Source organism: Callithrix jacchus, chromosome 2 (assembly GCF_049354715.1).
Source record: "Callithrix jacchus isolate 240 chromosome 2, calJac240_pri, whole genome shotgun sequence".
Lineage (NCBI taxonomy): Eukaryota > Metazoa > Chordata > Mammalia > Primates > Cebidae > Callithrix > Callithrix jacchus.
The window spans coordinates 205,835,873-205,854,898 of NC_133503.1; the positions used below are offsets into that span (position 1 = coordinate 205,835,873).

The window sequence follows — 19,026 nt, forward strand, 5'->3', positions numbered from 1 at the left end:
GATGGCAGCCCCCATGGGGACCCTGCTTACTTTACCCTCTGGCCCTGGAAGACCTGGGTGGGCCTGGGCAGGTGAACCCTTAGGCTCCACTAGGAGCAGCCCAGCCACAGCTGCCATGGATGTGCGCTGGGTTGGATCAGCATGCTCATCTGCTTGATGGCGTTGCTTGATTCCCACCAGCTTGCCTTGTGTGGGAGGCCGTGTTTTCTGTGGTAGAGAAGTGCTCTCCCTGAAAACCCAGCAGACATGTTCCTGGGCCTGGCAGACCCCGGATGCGTGGCTGCAGGCGCTGTGCAACCCAGGACTGGAGACAAGATTGGGCAAGGACAGAGACCCTGCAAATGCTGACAGCCACGAGGACGGGGCCGATGGGCTCAGCGGGAGCCCTGCACGGGATGGGTGAGGGAGGCGTTGAGCCCACCCACACTGCTCCCCAGTCTCCACTGGCCTTATCAGAATGGGCTGTTCCTTGGGAAGCCCCGGCTATTTGTGGAGCTGGAGATGTTGGGAGCTTGTGCACTTAGCGCTGCCCACTGACACCAGCAGGCCCCTGTGTGCCCCACCCAATCCCAGACCTCAGGACACCCAGCACCTGGGCCCTGCTCCACTGCCACAGGCCTTAGGGTTGGTCACAATGCCATCCAGAGGCTGAGTCTTACCATAAAGATTCAGACACAACGCAGTGGCAGCCAGTCTGTGCTTTAGAGTTAGAAGTAGGTCATTAAAAATATTGTCCCAACCCCATCCCCACCCCTTTCCAAGAGCCGGCTGCTCCATCAAGCTCCCGTCCCTGGACCAGGCTCCAGTAAGGCACGGCCTGCCACGAGCAGAGAGCACTTAGCTGGTTTCAGAGCAGGCAGAGACGAATGTGGGGAGGTGGAAGTCACTATATCTGTCCACTGGGCAGGGGCCCATCCATTCCTGAGACGCCCCTGGGAGGCAGGTTGTACGGCACTCATGCTGGGGACCCAAGCCCTAGGCAGACCCCCGCCCTGTGCAGAGAAGGGCCTGGACAGAGGACAAAGGGGATGGAAACACAGCTGGGTGGGGGTGACATGGGGGCAGCTGGGGTAGGGACACCTGGAGTGGGGTGACCTAGGGACACCTGGGGAGGGGGTGACATGGGGGCAGCTGAGGTGGGGACACCTGGGGAGGTGGTGACACAGGAGCCCCTGGGGTGGGGACACACCTGGGGAGGCGGTGACACAGGAGCCCCTAGGGTGGGGACACACCTGGGGAGGCGGTGACACAGGAGCCCCTAGGGTGGGGATAAACCTGGGGAGGTGGTGGCATGTGGGCTCAGGGTGGGGACACACCCATGGCATGAGCTGGCATGGGGTGTGACCTTTGAGCAGAGCAGTGGGCACACAGTAACTCAAGATCTCTGGTCTGGGGTCCGAGGGGGACTTAGCCACACCAAGCACTCACCGCTCTGAGCTGCACTGATAGAAGCATTGTAAAACACACTTCTGTTTTATTTGCATGTAGTCATTCTAGTACTCAGCTATTTCTTTGCACAAAGTCATTCTTGGTGGACACCAAGTCCAAATGTGTCTTAGGTGGTTGTCAGCCTCTCCAGGGCCTGGCCACGTGCTAGGCCTTAAACACCTAGAATAGCTCCCATCAGCCCTGAATGCCCAGGTCCAGGCAGCTCCTCAGCAGACGCCTGGGCTCACACACTCCATGCTCCTCACGGTTCTGGGGGCCACACAAAGCAAGAAGAAAAGCCGCTAACAGCAACCAGAAGCCCAGTATCCCTGCAGGCCGACCTCATCTGCGGATGGCGGGGCGTGCCCAGCAGCGTCTGCTTTGCTGCTCAGTTTTCGCCTCTTTTCTCAGTTGTCTTTCATGGGCTGCTTGTTTTATGCAGTTCATGTCATGCATTCTCTCTGCTCCTCCCTCCCCAATGTGCAGCCATCGCATCTGCCCCCGAAGCTTCATCCTGCACCCAGTGCCCACACATCGAGGCCAGGTCGGCCACTCCCCACACCTCCTGGGCTTCTCTGCCCTTTGCCATGTGGCGTCTGCTGCCCCTGACCCTCAGCAATCTTCTCTTGGTGGCCTCCCTGGCCTCCAGGACCCTACCTGCTGCCACTCAGGGGCCCCGCATGTCCTTTCTCCTGGAAGGCAAGGCTTCCTCTCCTATAGCGCTTAGCAGGCTCGCCTATGATTTTCACTAAGAACTGCTTTGGTGATGGTGGTGGGGATGGATGCCAGGCCCAAGCCTGGGATCCAGGACTGAAGCCCAGGGCCCCTGCAGGATGAAACTCAAGCCCTGTGGCTGGTGTGAGTTGGGGAATTACTCCACTTGTTTGAGTGCTCTGGAGAAGTTTTCTAGAGCAGTTTTGAAAGCTTGCAGCAAGAAAGCACCAAGCTCGTTGCTTGTTTCATGAATATCTGGGTCAAAACTTCCAAAGAGGGGCGTGGAGACCTGGATGTCCTCTCTGTCGGCCCGCAGCAGCACGGCGCGCAGCTCCTCCGCGATCTCGTCGTATTTCTGCTGGTCGAACTTGGACATGGCCAGCTCATCCTGGGGGTAGGCGGCGCCCTCGGGGTAGCAGTCCTTGGGCACCGGGAACTCGATGCAGCGCAGCTCGGGGAGCTCGCTGAGGGCGGTGAAGAGTCGCCGGAGGGCGCGGGCCGACAGCGGGTTCCCGAGGAGCTTGAGCTGGCGCAGCCGGTGGCAGGGACCCAAGCCTAGGATCAGCATGCCCACGTGGCTGTCTATGATGCCACACTCCTCCAGCACCAGGATCCTCAGCGTCCGGGCAGCCTGGCCGAGCAGCCTGAAAAAGGTCGAGGGGTACAGGCTGACCAGGTTGTGTCCACTGAGGTCCAGCACCTCCAGGTGGGCAGCGTGGGCACAGTCTGCCAAGAAGGCCATGTCTGCGTGGTTCAGAGCACAGTTGGCCAGGTCCAGCACTCGAAGTGGACTCTGCAGGGGGCTGCAGGACAGGGGAGAAGGAGCACAGGTGAGAGGAGGGTCCCAAGAAGGAGCTGGGGGCTCAAGCTGTTTGAAGTGCCAGGTGCTGGGTGATTTGTTATCCGCAGTAGACAACTCCCCCCGACACCCTGCCCACCTGTGATGGGACTTTTGCTTTGTCTGTTTAGTGATTTGCATACTCTCTTTTGCTAATTGGCATTCTCTCCAAGTCCCTGAGTCACACACGGCTCTGGGTTCTTTTCTGGTGGCTCTGACTCTCAGTGCCCTTAACCCTGGGCGGGGTCATGGTCCTGCTGCTCTGGCCCCACCTGGAGTGAGAGGCCGGAGTCGGTGAGGGGTCATGGCCATGGATGTGAGCAGACCCCTGGACCATCTCTTCCTGCCTCTGCTGCCACGAGCCCACCCTCAGTCCTGTCCCTGAGAACTCACCCAAGCAGCGTCGGGATCTTCCCTGTCAACGTGGAGAAGGCCACACTGAGCTCTGTGAGCTGCGTCATCTTGCTGAGCTCCCAGGCAATGGAGGCGAGGAGGGGGTCCTGACCGTCGGCAGTGGAGACGCAGGTGGGGGGTGCATCAAAGGCCTTGGTGGGCAGGGTGAGCGAGGCCAGCCTGGGAAAGCCCACCTGGGCCAGCAGCTGCTGCACGTGGCCGGCGTGCAGCCGCACGTTGTGCACCACCTCCAGCTTGCGCAGGGTGCCCGGCCCAGCCAGACGCAGCACGTGCAGGAGCTGGCCGGGGCTCAGGCTGTCTGCGCGGAAGGAGGGGCAGCGCACGCGCAGAGGGGCCGGGCCCCCTGGTCTGAGGGCCTGCACCACCTCCTCGAAGTTGCCCTCAGTGACGAAGAGGTCGGCGAGGACCTCGACGGGGCGCCCGACCGCAAGGGGCTGCGCCTGCAGCTCACAGCAGGTCCTGGCCAGCAGCCGGGTGCGGCCCCACCTGCCCAGCGCACTCCCGCACGGGCAGCGCTGCACCTGCACGTCGCGGAGGCCGGTGAGGTCGGCCACCCGCAGCCGCCGCCCGCGCTGGTCCTGCCGCACGTGGTCCGCGAGGCCGCGCACCAGCGCCTCCAGGCAGGCCCGGCAGGCTCGGTCACGCAGGTCCTGGGGGTGGTCGGCACTGGGACCCAGCAGCGCTCCCAGCCCGAACTCCTCCAGGGGCCAGCGTCCCAGCACCGCCTGCGTCACCTCCGCCTGCTCCAGCAGGTAGCTGGCTTTGAACAGGAGTGGGTAGACGTTGTGGGCCACGCTGTCCAGGCTCTGCAGGGCCACCTGGGGGTGGGACACCAGGGCTTCCGCCGAAATGAAGCGGAGTGACCTCATTGTGCCCACGGCCCGAGACAGGACGGTGCTTGCTCCTCACGACTTTCCCGAGCCCTGTGCCCTTCAGGCCTATCTTTAGCTGCAGCAGCTGTGAGCCGCAGCCTGGGGCCCTGCCACGGACCCTTGTCATCTGACTGCTATTTTGGTCCCGGGACGCCTGTGTCTGCCCGGCCTCCAGGCACCCTGCCGTTGGGGGTTGCTTGCTCGGGCACCCAGCTGTCACAGAAGGGCAGCCCATGCCCACGGCAGGGCTGGGCAGAGAGGCCTGTGCTCCATGCTGCAGAAAACCAGCCTTGGCAGGCGTTTGTGCTGGCGGCCCGTGAGGCCAGCAGGCGGGTCCTGTTCACCGTCTGAGCGGGGCTGCTGCCCAGCCCTGGCCCCGCACCGTCAATGGGGCAGAGAACAGGCTGGGCCTGAGCTGCCTCACTTGGTGACGAGTTCCCTTCCCACAGTGGTCTCTGGGGTCGCCCTTACACTTTTTGCCTTGAACCTGGGGTGAGAGATGTGGGGCCAGGAATGGAGCTGCTGCTTCGCCCCTTCCCTGTGCCTCTCATTCTCCCCGATGACACCTCTCCCAGCCACTGGCTCCTACTTTGCACAGGAGTAAGTGGCTTGGAGATGGAGCCTCCCTGATGGGCTTGGATGAGCCCCCAGCTCTCTCTGAGCTGCAGAGTCCTGTCTGCAACCCTGGGACCTGTGTGGCCGGGAATGCTGCAGGTAACGGGATACACCTGTGTGGTGAGAGGTGCCTGACGGTTCTCTCCCAGCGCTGACGGTGTGCATGGCTGCTGGGTGCCTGCACTCGCCTGTCCCAGCAACTCTGCCACATGGGGCAGAGTCAGCGCACGTCACTACAGGGCACCACATGTTCATGGGCTTTGGAGGGACAAGGCCGTGAGAGACAGAGGCTGAGGGAGACTGAGAGAGGCAGAGACTGAGAGAGACAGAGGCAGAGAGAAAGGGAGACAGAGGGAGAGAGACAGACTGAGGAGAGACAGAGACAGAGAGACAGACAGAGACTAGTAGACAGAGATGGACAGAGACTGAGACTGAGAGGCAGGGAGAAAGGGAGACAGAAAGAGACAGAGACAGAGACTAAGAGAGACTAGTAGAGACAGAGAGAGAGAGAGACAGAGGTGGCAGTGGGAGAGGGAAGGGGCAGGCTGCGGGGCGAGCCTGGAGGGTCCGCCCATGGGTGCTCCACCAGCCTCCCTGCCTGCCCTCCCGGATTTGTTCCCTGAGCTGAGGACTGCCACCCCCTGGGAGAGGACCCCGGTGGAGGGGGCTGTGCTTGGTGGTGGCCCCAGGCACTGTGTGGCAGGCAGACAAGTGTATGAGGAGATGGGTGGGCCCCAACCCACCCTTTGCGGTGGCTGCCCTCACTGGCTGAGGAGGTGGGCCCTGGGGCTCCCCTCATGAGATGCCAGGGAGGCTTCCCCAGACATGACCCATGTCCAGGACCAAGTAAGACTCTCGGGGGGACACAGGAGAAAAACATGTGCCACTCATTTTTGTTATTAAAGTTTTTTTTTCCCTCTGAGATGCAGTCTCACTTCATCACCCAGGCTGGAATGCAATGGCGCGATCTGGGCTCACGGCAACCTCTGCCTCCCAGGTTTAAGCAATTCTCCTGCCGCAGCCTCCCGAGTAGCTGGGATTACAGGTGCACGCAACCACACCCAGCTAATTTTTTGTATCTTTAATAGAAACAGGGTTTCACCACACTGGCCAGGCTGGTCTTGAACTCCTGACCTCGTGATCCACCTGCCTTGGCCTCCCAAAGTGCTGGGATTACAGGCATGAGCTACCATGCCCTGCTTGTTATTAAAGTTTTTAACAAGCCAGTATTGAGACAAAATAAACACTTTGCAACAACTGCAGGTAACACCATTTCCAAGATACTGTTTGGGTTCTGAAAAGTGGTTTCCAGAACCTCCCTTTTACCTACTCCAGCTCTGTGGGGGGCCCCTGGGTCTCGGAGAGCGGAGGCCATGGCTGGGAAGGTGGGCCAAGGTCTCAGGCCCCGCAGCCTCCCTCTCTCCCTTTCTGTTCTTTCTTTTGGAGAGGGCTGGTCCTCTTGGGGTTCCCATTCCAGCAGAACCTCCCAGCACAGGTCCCTTCAGCCTCAGGCCCAGCTCTGGTGCCACCATCCCAATGGGGGACCACAGCTCTGGGGTCCCCAATGGAAATAGGGGAGGTCTTTCTCAGACTAACTCAAGAGCTGTCTTGCTAACTACACAGGACCTGCTAAAACCAAAATGAGCCAAGATTCCAGTTCTGTGCAGAGATGGCCGGAGCATCCCGCCCACTGGCCTTCACTGGTCTGAGAGGTCGTGGGGCACACTGGTCCTAGGATGGCTCAACCTGGCTCTCAGACACCGGCCATGGGCGGTGGGCATGGGGCTGGGGGGTCAGGGACTGGTGCTCCCACCCTGGGTCACCCCATGACCTTTGGAGGGTGGGAGAGCTCTGGGCTGCACGAGCATGGGGAGCTGTGGCTAGCGGGCAGGGCTGAGTCCCTGCTGGACCGGGGGTAGAGGAACCATCCAGGAGGGAAGCAAGAGAGGCCAGGTCAGGCCAGGCCTGGTGGGGGCCACTGCGGGTGACTGCAGGCCCTGAGCTTTGGTGTGGCAGCCCCTGCCTGAGAGCTTTGTTTCCAGGCCCATGCATAGTCTGGGTCTTCACCACCGGGGATCTCCCTGGAAGACCCCCCCCTCCATCACAGCTGTCTAGAGAAAACTGCTGCTACTCACATCGCACAGGCCTCTCCCCAGGACCCTCTGCCCCCTAGGGCTGCGACCACACAGGTGTGGGCTGGCCCCCAGCGAGGCCTCGGAGACGGACACGGGGAGCATCGAGGCGCCTTCCTCCAGTGCCAAAGCTCAGGGGGCTCCTCTGTGCGGCCACCTCTGCGGGGCAGATCTGCAGCTTAGCATCCAGGTCCCAGCCGGATGGGGCACGGGGTGGCTGCAGCGCCACCCAGCTGGTGTCATGGGGGTTCTGTGGGTAACAGGGTTTGCTGCTCCAATGTGGAACAAGAGCGTCTGCCTCATAGCAGGTGCACGTGTGACACACAAGCTCTCGTGTGACTTACCTCGCAGTGTGGAAAACAGTCTCTGTATGTCACAGGCACACAGAACCCACGTTCACCCATCGTTTTGTAACTGAATTCTGGACCTAGGCCCCCGGTGCTCAATTCGGGCTCAGCCAAGGTGCTAGGGCACCTTGGGGATGGGGCTGAGGCATGGGTGAGAGCTGCAGAGCTCACCACCCGGCATGGCTCAGGCAGCTTGGAAGGAGGCACTGGCTGGGCCCAGAGGGTTCTGGTGAGGGCTAGAGCTCACTGCAGGCACCCCAGCCTTGTCCGCAGAGTCCCAGGCTAGCTCCTCCTGGGGCTTGGTTTAGAAACCACCTCACTGACCACCAGCCCTGAGCACTAGGATGGTGGGGTCCTACACCTGCTGAGTGGGGGAGGAAATCACACACCTTCCCAGCTCCCAGCATTAAGATGTGGGCACGGGGGCTCTCTATACCCTCCCTGGGGGGAGTCCCAGTGCTGAGGTGGGCAGGGAGGATCCCACACACTCCCTGGGAAGTCCTGGTGCTGAGGTGTGGGTGGGGAGGATCCCACACTCTCCCTGGGGAGTTTGGGTGCTGAGGTGGGCAGGGAGGATTCCACACCCTCACTGGGGGGTCCTGGTGCTGAGGCGTGGGTGGGAGCTGTGGAGCCCACCACCCAGCATTGCTCGGGCAGCTTGGAAGGAGGCACTGGTGGTCGAGGTGAGGGGGCCGCTGTGGAACTACGGCCATGAGCTCCTCCCGGGCAGAGAGCAACTCTGGGAGGAGCTGGGGTCAGGCTGGGGCTCGGGGCTGTCTCACAACGTGCTCAGCGATGTCTCTGGGCTGGTGTCACTGCAGATAGGGATGCATTGGGGCTGTCCCCATGGCCCCTGTGGGCCCCCCAGCTCCCAGCACCCCCAGTACTGGGTGGAGGTGGTCTTGCATGGGGGCGGGCAGTGACCCTGAGGGACATAGTGGCTGCCTCTCTGCTTCTCAGCACCAGCTTCGGCTCATGGCCCAGAACCCTGTGGAGAAACGTTTCTTGTCTAAATGAAACCTTCATGTCCATTGGTGAAGCCCTTGGGGCCTGATTCAGACACAAGCACCACTCTACTTAGAAACAGGTGTTTCTTTTGTAAACCAGAGCCAAATCCCAGTGTGGAAAGACGGCCGGAGAGAGAGGTGCTCAGGTCCAGCCGGTGTGGACGTAACTCAGCGTGGACTTTTACTGCCAGCAGGAAGCCTCCATCTCACACTGGGACTGGCTCCGGGGCAGTTTGGACGTGCAGTGAAACTCAGAAAACAGAAAACGGCTTCTCCGAGAAAACACCAAATGGCGGATGACACCGGTGCAGTGGTGGGGCCCAGGGATGGGGAACCACAGTGGCTTCCACGGAGGTTTCAGCAGTGGCATCCAGGGCCAGGGTCACGGCCATGCTGAGGCTGAGGCCACGGAGCTCATGGAGGCAACGCCGAGGATAAGGAGGGGGCGCTCGTCACCAAGCTGGGCTGCCTGGTGAAGGATGAAGATCAAGTCCCTGGAGGAGGTCTATCTCTTCTCTCTGCCCATCAAGGAATCTGAGATCACTGACTTTCTCCTGGAGGCCTCTCTCAAGGATGAGGTTTTGAAGATGATGCCGGTGCCAAAGAAGACCCAGGTGGCCAGTGCACTAGGTTCAAGGCGTTTACTGCCATTGGGGACTACAATGGCCACGTCGGTCTGGGTGTTAAGTGCTCCAAGGAGGTGGCCACTGCCATCCGCAAGGCCATCACCCTGGCCAAGCTCTCCATTGTTCCTGTGCGCAGAGGCTACTGGGGGAACAAGATCAGCAAGCCCCACACTGTCCCTTGCAAGGTGACAGGCCACTGCAGATCTGTGCTGGTGCACCTCATCCCTGCGCCCAGGGGCGCTGGCATTGTCTCGGCGCCTGTGCCCAAGAAACTGTTCATGATGGCTGGTATCAATGACTGCCACACCTCAGCCAGGGGCTGCACTGCCACCCGACAATGCCACCTTTGATGCCATCTCTAAGACTTACAGCTACCTGACCCCTAACCTCTGGAAGGAGACTATTCACCAAGTCTCCCTATCAGGAATTCACTGACCACCACTTCAAGACCCACACCAGAGTCTCCGTGCAGAGGACGCAGGCACCAGCTGTGGCTACAACATAGAGTTTTTATACAAAAAAATATAAGCGTTAACCCTGAAAAAACAAAACAAAACAGAAAATGAGGCCAAAGAGCCCGTGGGTTAAACAAAAAGCAGGAACAAGACGGCCTCCCAGGGCTGGACACCTCCTTCCCCACAGGCGCCTCAGTCCTGCAGGGATGCATCCCACAGCCCGACTGATTGTGTGGCTCCTGTGGGACTGGCGTGGCTCCATTCCCACATCCAGGCTCCATGCTACCAGGAGAGAGACCCATCTCTAGATGACTAGAGGCTTGTGCCAGCCTAGATGGGAGGCACCAAGGTCCTGGGAGGCCCAAGGACATGTTCAGGATGGTGCAGTCACTCATGCTGGCCCCGGTGTAGCCCCCACATGGCTCCCCAGTGGGTTGGCCATGGGGATGAGCTGTGCCCACGCATCTGGCTCTGCCCCTGCACACCCGGGGCCCCCAGCAGCCTCCACGTTCACAGCCTCTGACAGGGCTTAGATGCCTTCTGATTCAAGGCAACACTCTTGAAGTGGTTTTCATGGGGGCAGTGGCATTTGGGTTCCTGAGGGCACCTGTCCCAGGCAGTGCCGGAGTGCGGCTAGAGCCGCGTGAGGGTGACTGTCCACGCTCAGGATGTAGAGGTAACCGACTTCTGTGCGCACAGCCCCTGCCTCCTGGGGAGTGCTGTGCGCCTGCTTGTGCTTTTTAAAAATACTGCTTTGTTGGGATTTAGGCGACATACTATGAACTGCACATCTTTAAAGCATGTAGTTTGACGACCTTGGAGCCAAGAACACACCTGTGAAGTTACTCCTGCATTCACACAACCCAGAGAGCAGGGCTGTCTGTGGCTCACCGGCTTCCTGTGCCCTGCTCGTGGTACTGGGACGACCGCTGCTTCCATCTCTCACCACATGTTTTCTGTGTCACCCCCCTGCCACTTTCCCTTTCCCTTTTTCTACAAATTTTTAGACTGGATTTTGTTTTTAGACGGAGTCTTGCTCTGTCATCCAGGCGGAGTGCAGTGGCGTGATCTTGGCTCACTGCAACCTCCGCCTCCCGGATTCTTGCAATTCTCCTGCCTCAGACTCCCAAGGAGCTGAGACTACAGGCACGTGCTGCCACGCCTGGCTAAATTTTTGTATTTTAGTAGAGACGGGGTTTTAGTGTGTTGCCCAGGCTGGTCTCGAACTCCTGAGCTCTGGCATTCCGCCTGCCTCAGCCTCCCAAAGTGCTGGGATGACAGGCCTGAGCCACCGAGCCCAGCCTGGACTGGATTTCTAAAAATTCAATTTTATCTCCTCTGATGGTTTATTAGCTGTGATTGTTTTGTTATTTTAGTGATTGTTTCAAGGGTTTCTAAGTATGTCTTTAGCTTACCACAATCTACCTTCAAGTGATACCACCTCACTTCACATATCATATCCAACTTCTCCCAGCCTTCATGCTACTGTGGCCACACAGCTCACCTAGATGTAGAGTACAAACCGAAGATACATTAATATTTTTGTTTAGACAGTTAACTTTTATTTTTTTAATAGAGATGCAGTCTTGCTATGTTTCCCATGATAATCCCCAATTCTTGGGCTCAAGTGATCCTCTGGCCTCAGCCTCCCAAAGTGCTGGGATTAGAGACAGGAGACACCAAACCTGGCCAAGCCACTAATCTTTTAACCCATTTCCCATTCAGAAAAAAAGCGCAGCTCACTTCCAGTGCTCATTTCTTGGGGCAAATGGGAGATGTGTTAAAGAGAGTTAAATAATAAGAGGGAAATCTTGTCTCGTGCACAGGCTCTTCATTTTTCTTTTCCTGAAGCACATCCTTTAACGTTTCTTGCAGTGCAGGTCTGCGGGTGATGAATTATGTTAGCTTCTGTGTGTATGCAAATGTCTTTACTTCACCATTCTTTTGGAAAGATTTTGTCAGGCACAGAATTTGAGTTTGGCAGTTTTCTACCTAGTACATTGCACCGCCTCACCCATGCTGCTCCCGAGAAGTTGGCTGTCCTCATCAGCTTCGTGCCTCCCAACAAAATGTGCCCTTGTCCTCTGATTGCTAAGGATTTTCTGCTTATCTCTGGTTCTATGCAGTTTGATTATGATGTGCATTCATGTCTCTTGTGTTTGGAGTTCACTGCATCTACAGGACTCCAGACTTACACCAGTGGCTCCATGTTCTCAGGCCTTTGGCCTCTGAGTCACACCACTGGCTTCCCTGGCTCTGGGGCTTTAGGACTTGGACTGAGCCACACCAGCAGCTTCCTTGGGTCTCCAGCTCGTGGGTGGCCTGTGGGGCTTTTTACCTGCCACAATTGTGTCAGCTGACCCCCCAAGGCCCCTTTCATCTGTCTGTTGGTCTGTCCACCTATCTATTGATCTATCTGTCTCTCTCTCTATATATATATGTATATGGCTATCTCCTATTGCTTCTGTCTCTCTGGGAGACCTGACTAATGCAACCAGCTTCCACTGATGCGTCTTCAAGCTGCCTGTCTCTCTCTCTATATATATATGTATATGGCTATCTCCTATTGCTTCTGTCTCTCTGGGAGACCTGACTAATGCAACCAGCTTCCACTGATGCATCTTCAAGCTGCCTCACAGTCTCTTCTGTGAAATCCAGCCAGTTCCCCCATCCAGGGTAGTTTTCACTGTCAATATTGTGGGTTCTCATCCCCGTAAGGTCAGTCTGGGTCTTCTTGGTCTCTTCCATGCGATTTCTGAACTTTTTGGATGTCTGGGATGCAAGTTCAGCCACGGTTTGAGTTCTGTAGTTCCCACACCGATGCCAGCTCTGGGCGGTCGGCTTGCCTGGCGGTTACTCTCCCCGGCATGTCTGTGCTTCATGTACCTCCGCAAGCTGTCAACTCTGAGGTCCGGCACCATGAGTTTACCTTGCAGGATGCAGACACTTTAGTAACTACAGATCATCTCGAGCTTTGTTCAGGGACGGAGTGAATTATCTGCAAAAGTTTGATCATTTTCAGTCTTGCTTTTATGATTTTGGAGGTAGGTCAGTAGCAGGACTCATTCTAGGGCTAATTATCCCCACTCCTGAGGCACGACCTTCTGAGAACTCCACCTAATGCTCACAGACTGGCTGGTGGGAATGGGTCCTGTCCCCAGCCCACGTGAGCACCAGGGACTGATCTTTAGTCAAAGGTTTCTCCCAGCATGGTAGCCTCCCTGATGGAGGGGCTGATCGGGTGAGTCCTTCCCCAGCGGGCATCTCTCTATGATCTCAAACGCCTGCCGATATGGCTTCTTCAACTCACGGAGGCTGCTGGGCTCTTCCTGGGCTCTCCCTGCACTGAGCCTGGAAGCTCTCAGGGCGGAGGTCGGGGACATCACCAGGATCACCTGCCGTTCTCCTGTCTGTCAGGGATCACGGTCCTTTGTTGCCGAATGTCTGTCTTGACATCTTCTGTTTCATGTTTTGTCTGTTTCTTGTGTTGTTCTAGGTCTATTTCCTATAATGTTGTCTTGGGTGGAAATGGAAGCCTTGTTTTTTAAGTAAAACTTTAAATTTGTTTGAAAATATTTGGGAGTATCTAAAATCCTGGGAAACACCTGGACACGTGCCCTATTGCTCCCTGTGTATCGTTCTGGCCACTGATGGGCATCTGTACCCCAACAGCTGTCAGGCCTGGTGTGCCCGGCTCAGTGGCACAGCGGGAGCCCCTCACGCACCACAGCCTGGGTGCCCGTCTCCAGCTCTGGCTCCGGCTCATCTTCCTCAACGCAGGCTCTGATGTCAGATGACCAGGGGCTGTGGGCAGGACTCCACAGGCCCGGGTGGGCTGGGCTGGCGGACACAAGCAGGCCTGGCGACCCCAGGATGGAGGCCTGGCTGCTGGAGGAGGAGGTGCTGCTGTCCGAGATGGTGGAGTGTGGCCGCTTGAAGGGGGTGGCGTGGTCGAAGGAGGGCACCGCTGTGGACCCTCTCGCTTGTGACTCTGGAAAGGCACAGAAAGCAGGTCAGGCCAGCTTCCTCTCCAGAAGTGCCGCCAGGTTCAGGAATGGGATCAGGGCTGTCTGGAAGGCTGACCAGGCTTTGCTCCCAAAGACGTGCCCATCCACCCACCACATCGGCCACAGGCCCCATGCGCTCTGCAGGGTGAGTGAAGGCGGGGCTGAGGTCACGTTACCTGTGCCTTGGATGGTGCAGCCGAGGGCCCAGCCACTGATCGCTGTGCTGCTGGGCTGGATGTCCAGGAATGGCTTGTTGCCTATCCCCATGGATGCCATTTCTTGGATCCTGAGTTCTAAGACAGAGGAAAGTATGACCATTTCCAAAGCAACTCAGGGGCTCATGCCAACCCGAAGATTCCCTGTTACGCCCTAATGCCCTCAGCCCAAACCTGGCGGTGTACAGGGCCTACCCACCCACCTCCAAGGGCACAGGGATCAGGGCGCTGGGGTTTCCCATTCTGGTTTTCAGCATCATAGAGATCTCTTCCCAGGGGCCAGGGCATAAGCAAGAAAAAGGAGGCCTTGAGGCCTTGGAAACAGCGTGTCCAGCCTGGCAGGGAGGGAGGTCCCTGTCTGTGGTAAGCAGGGGAGGCCACGCAGGGTCCCTGTCTGCGGTAAGCAGGGGAGGCCACCCAGGGTCCCTGTCTGCTGGTAATCGGGGGAGGCCACACAGGCTCCCTGTCTGCTGGTAGTCGGGGGAGGCCACGCAGGCTCCCTGTCTGCTGGTAGTCGGGGGAGGCCACGCAGGGTCCCTGTCTGCTGGTAAGCGGGGGAGGCCACGCAGGGTCCCTGTCTGCTGGTAAGCGGGGGAGGCCACGCAGGGTCCCTGTCTGCTGGTAAGCGGGGGAGGCCACGCAGGGTCCCTGTCTGCTGGTAAGCAGGGGAGGCCACGCAGGGTCCCTGTCTGCTGGTAAGCGGGGGAGGCCACGCAGGGTCCCTGTCTGCTGGTAAGTGGGGGAGGCCACACAGGGTCCCAATTAGAGCAGGGGTCAGAGGCCTGGGAGCCATGTCCATGGGAAAGACAAAAGCAACAAATGCCTACGCGTTTGACTATTGAGAGGAGAGCTAAGTATAAGGTGAGAGTTTGGGAATGAATTTATCCTTGGTCAAATTAAGCAAAAAAAGATGATATTAATTGTAAGGAAAAATGTATGAGGGCAGAAAACATAGTTGCATTTATGTACATGTATGGAGTCCTAATGCATATGCTGAGTAATATTACAATAAGAGTTCTTTTCTAGAGGTCTTGGGAGAATGGGAAGAAGTACAGCGTGTGTGCACTGCAGTTACAGCGTTGTTGATTATCTTCATTCACAGGTAACGTGCAAAGCTGGTTGCTCCAGAGTGAGCGTCTGCTCTTGTTATGGGAGCGAGGCAGGCAAGGGCCGAGGGTGGCTGCCTGGATGCAGGGCTGCAGTGGGCCAGCGAGCAGGATGCTGCTCCTTCCCTAACTCCGAGGCACCATCTTAGGGCTGGTGTCTGCATGGACACGGGACAGCTTCCTCCTCTGGCTGCGGTGCATTTGCCTGTACAGCCAACACCCAAGCCCGCCACCAAGAGCAACCAGAAAGGCTGAACACATTTTTTTGAGGGTGTTTTGGAGGTGCCAAGGCAGTCCACCCTCAAAGGGCCAACATCCTGGGCAGATGTGGAGCTCACAGACACTGGGCACCTGTCACCTTTCTAACCTCTCAGGGCTTGCTGGTGTCTGATAAGCAGAGAGCTCATCTTGGAGCTTCTGACAGCGGCACAGGGTGGGGAGATACCATCTGGAATTCAAGGACTGCCAGGGAGGAGGGGCCTGGGAAACTCGCATTCAGTGGGGACCTGGAAAGGGAGCAATGACTTTGCCAGGAGTGGGACAAACAGAAGCTGGATCAGCTGCCCACAGGTCTGAGGCAGACGCCATGCAGCCCCTCCCAGAGTGCATTCGGATGATCCAGCCCTGCGCCTTCTACAGCAGTAAATCCCCTGGAGGGGAGGACACCAGCCCAGGGCTCAGATGATCCTTACACATTTCCTACGTCACCTACTGCTTCATGAAAAACCACCAGGCACAACAGGAGAAAAAAAGGATGAGGAAAACCCCAGATAATTAAACATCCACGAGATAAAGGTTTGGACGTCTCAGACAGGCTGTGCAGGTGACCAGGACTAACGTGGCAGGAAGTAGATCACAGGACAGAGAGTCTCCAGAGGAAACCCAAATCCATCAAGTAAAAGAAATCAAACGCAAACCTACGTATCAAAAATAAACCAACAGCTAATTAAGTGGGTTTAGCAGCAAAGCAGATGAATGAACTTCAAGACAGGTGGAAAATGCAGACAGAAGTGTGGAAGATGTGATAAAAACAAAACACGTGAGCAACACGAGAACATGTGAGAAGGTCATACGTGTAATCGGAGTTGCAAGTGGAGAGCAGAGAGCAGAGCAGGAGAACGGATCAAAGGTTGCAGAACTAATCCCCCACTGGGACACACGCAAGGACTGCCATGCTTGGCCATGAGCAGAGCTGGCCTGGGGGCAGCCGGAGAGCTCTCATTCATGGCAGCGGTTGCCCAGGTCTCTCTGCCTGGGGGTGTTCCCCGCCTCCCTGTGGACAGGACAGAAGTGTCAGGTAGTTAACACCCAGGAGGAGCCTCAACAGTGAGGGACAGGAGTTGGCGGAGAAACACCCAGGTCCCTCAGCACAGGGGCAGGGCCTGCGGGTGCCTGTCTCCCAGCAGGTGTGTGCAGGGACTGCCTGCCAGTCACCCTCCAGGGCCTTCCCTCCTGTCTCACTTCCCTTTCTCACCAAACAGGTAGAAAATGCAGAGTGAGACACTGGAGATTTATACCCAAGTTACATTACATGTAAACACATGACTCCAATTTAAAGACAAGGACAGTCAAACTCGATGAAAAGATAAAAGTGAAATCAAATACAGGCCTTTAGAAGAGACATATCTCAAATATAAGAACACCAGAAGCTCCAGGTCAGAAGATGGAAAAGTATGTGCTGTGTGAACCCTAACGGTAAAAGGAAATAGCAACAGCCAGGTTAACAGGGTGCACAGTGGGTCTACTGCATCTGTGGGCTCCATATCACAGATGGAAATGGGAAGAGCCAGGTTAACAGGACACACAGTGGGTCTACTGCATCTGTGGGCTCCATATCACAGATGGAAATGGGAAGAGCCAGGTTAACAGGATGCACAGTGGGTCTACTGCATCTGTGGCCTTCATATCACAGATGGAAACAGGAAGAGCTAGGTTAACAGGAAGCACAGTGTGTCTTCTGCATCTGTGGGCTCCATATCACAGATTCCACCAAGGATAAAAAATACATGAACAAAAAGCAATTGACGATAAAAATTAGCTGGGCACGGTAGCTCACGCCTGTATTCCCAGCACTTTGGGAAGTCAAGGCAGGTGGATCACGAGGTCAAGAGATCCAGACCATCCTGGCCAACATGGTGAAAGCCCATCTCTATTAAAAAAAAAAACAACAAAAATTAGCCGGGCTTGGTGGTGTGCACCTGTAGTCTCTGCTACTCGGGAGGCCGAGGGAGGTTGCAGTCAGCTGAGATCGTGCCACTGCACTCCAGCCTGGTGACAGGAGCGAGACTCCATCTCAAAACAAACAAACAAAAAACCAAACAATAAAAATTAAAAAAAACACGTAAACCAATATAACTATTTATATAGCATTTACATTGTATTTTGTACTATAAGTAATCTACAGATGATTTGAAGTATATATGAGCATGTGTGTAGGTTAAATGCAACTACCATGCCATTTTATATAAGGGACTTGAACAGTCTCAGACTTGGGTATCTGTGGGGCATCCTGGAGCCCATCCCCATGGACACAGAGGCATTGCATGTAGACCCAAGGCAGAGGCATTGCTAAAAACAAAGAGATGCATTTCATAATGAAAAAGGAGGCTCTGTTTCCAGGAAGATACAGCAATTCTATATTGCTATGCACCTAATAATTTAGCTTCAAAATATAGAAAGCAAAAATTGACAGAACAAAAAGAAAAATCTACATTCAAATCTACATTATCATGGGAGATTTTCACATAATTTTCCTAGTAAGTGATAAGCAGACAAAAATCCAGTAAGGATGTAAGAAATTTGAACAACACAATTTTCAAAACACAACCAGACTCTCAGTAACCACCACAAAGCACTTTCTCTCCAGGTGCACGTGGAAAACACGACCAGACTCTGCAGTAACCACCACAAAGCACTTTCTCTCCAGGTGCACGTGGAAAACACGACCAGACTCTGCAGTAACCACCACAAAGCACTTTCTCTCCAGGTGCACGTGGGAAACACGACCAGACTCTGCAGTAACTACCACAAAGCACTTTCTCTCCAGGTGCACGTGGGAAACACGACCAGACTCTGCAGTAACCACCACAAAGCACTTTCTCTCCAGGTGCACGTGGGAAACACGACCAGACTCTGCAGTAACTACCACAAAGCACTTTCTCTCCAGGTGCACGTGGGAAACATGACCAGACTCTGCAGTAACCACCACAAAGCACTTTCTCTCCAGGTGCACGTGGAAAACACGACCAGACTCTGCAGTAACCACCACAAAGCACTTTCTCTCCAGGTGCACGTGGGAAACATGACCAGACTCTGCAGTAACTACCACAAAGCACTTTCTCTCCAGGTGCACGTGGAAAACACGACCAGACTCTGCAGTAACCACCACAAAGCACTTTCTCTCCAGGTGCACATGGGAAACATGACCAGACTCTGCAGTAACCACCACAATGCACTTTCTCTCCAGGTGCACGTGGAAAATTTACCAAAATGCTGGGACATAAAACATTCCAAATAATCAAAATTATTACAGGAAGTCAGGGGGACATGGCAGCCAGTGCCAGGGAGAGGCTGTTTCCTGATGGTCCACACCTGTTGCATTCAACTGTTAACTGAAGGCAGGTGCCAGGAGAAGCAACTTTGTGCATTAACAGACAGAATGCCAGAATGTGACCTTCTGGGGGCACCACACCAGAAAAGAAAGCCTCAGATGGGCATGCATACCACTTCCTAAACACACTACAGAACCTTCCATCCCGAAGGTGAGGAGCACATGGCACATGCGGGCAGCTGGCCCTCAGGGAAGAATCATGAGGAAGGGCAGCCTACAAAGTCCTAGGATCAAGGTTAAATGGGGCACTTGATTTTGGTGCCCGCTTGGATGTCTTCCAAGTGTACTTTCCTGCCTTAAATCCTTTTTTCTTTTCTTTTTTTTTTTTTTTTGAGACACAGTTTCGCTCGTTACCCAGGCTGGAGTGCAATGGCACGATCTCTGCTCACCGCAACCTCCACCTCCTGGGTTCAGGCAATTCTCCTGCCTCAGCCTCCTGAATAGCTGGGATTACAGGCATGCACCACCATGCCCAACTAATTTTTTGTATTTTTAATAGAGACGGGGTTTCATCATGTTGACCAGGATGGCCTCGATCTCTTGACCTCATGATCCACCTGCCTCGGCCTCCCAAAGTGCTGGGATTACAGGCGTGAGCCACTGCGCCCAGCCCTTAAATCCTTTTTAAATGAACCTCCAC

At 55.9% G+C, this 19,026-nt stretch overlaps 2 protein-coding genes and 1 pseudogene across 2 annotated transcripts in view; 1 reads left to right on the forward strand and 2 right to left on the reverse strand.

Moving 5' to 3' along the window:
• Nucleotides 1-1,457: 1,457 nt before the first annotated feature.
• On the reverse strand, nucleotides 1,458-4,328 carry LRRC14B (leucine rich repeat containing 14B). The gene is made up of 2 exons (XM_002745155.6): nucleotides 3,374-4,328; nucleotides 1,458-2,945 (listed from the first exon to the last, which is right to left on the reverse strand). The coding sequence occupies exons 1-2, from the start codon at nucleotides 4,261-4,263 to the stop codon at nucleotides 2,300-2,302; spliced, it is 1,536 nt and encodes a 511-aa protein (XP_002745201.3). The 5' UTR covers nucleotides 4,264-4,328; the 3' UTR covers nucleotides 1,458-2,299.
• A 4,203-nt stretch (nucleotides 4,329-8,531) lies between these two features.
• Nucleotides 8,532-9,614, forward strand: LOC144581494 (small ribosomal subunit protein uS5 pseudogene; annotated as a pseudogene).
• A 3,312-nt stretch (nucleotides 9,615-12,926) lies between these two features.
• PLEKHG4B (pleckstrin homology and RhoGEF domain containing G4B) overlaps nucleotides 12,927-19,026 on the reverse strand; it is a 93,075-nt gene continuing 86,975 nt past the window's right edge. The window contains 3 exon segments of the mRNA XM_035291877.3: nucleotides 12,927-13,161; nucleotides 13,164-13,439; nucleotides 13,632-13,748. Coding sequence (XP_035147768.3) covers nucleotides 13,124-13,161; nucleotides 13,164-13,439; nucleotides 13,632-13,748 — 431 coding nt within the window. The 3' untranslated portion in view covers nucleotides 12,927-13,123.

Excerpts from the sequence above, each read along its gene's own strand:
- LRRC14B (XM_002745155.6), bottom strand. The coding sequence starts at position 4,263 with ATGAGGTCACTCCGCTTCATTTCGGCGGAAGCCCTGGTGTCCCACCCC. Across the intron at positions 2,946-3,373 it reads AAGATCCCGACGCTGCTTGG|CCCCCTGCAGAGTCCACTTC; the intron begins GTGAGTTCTCAG and ends CCTGTCCTGCAG.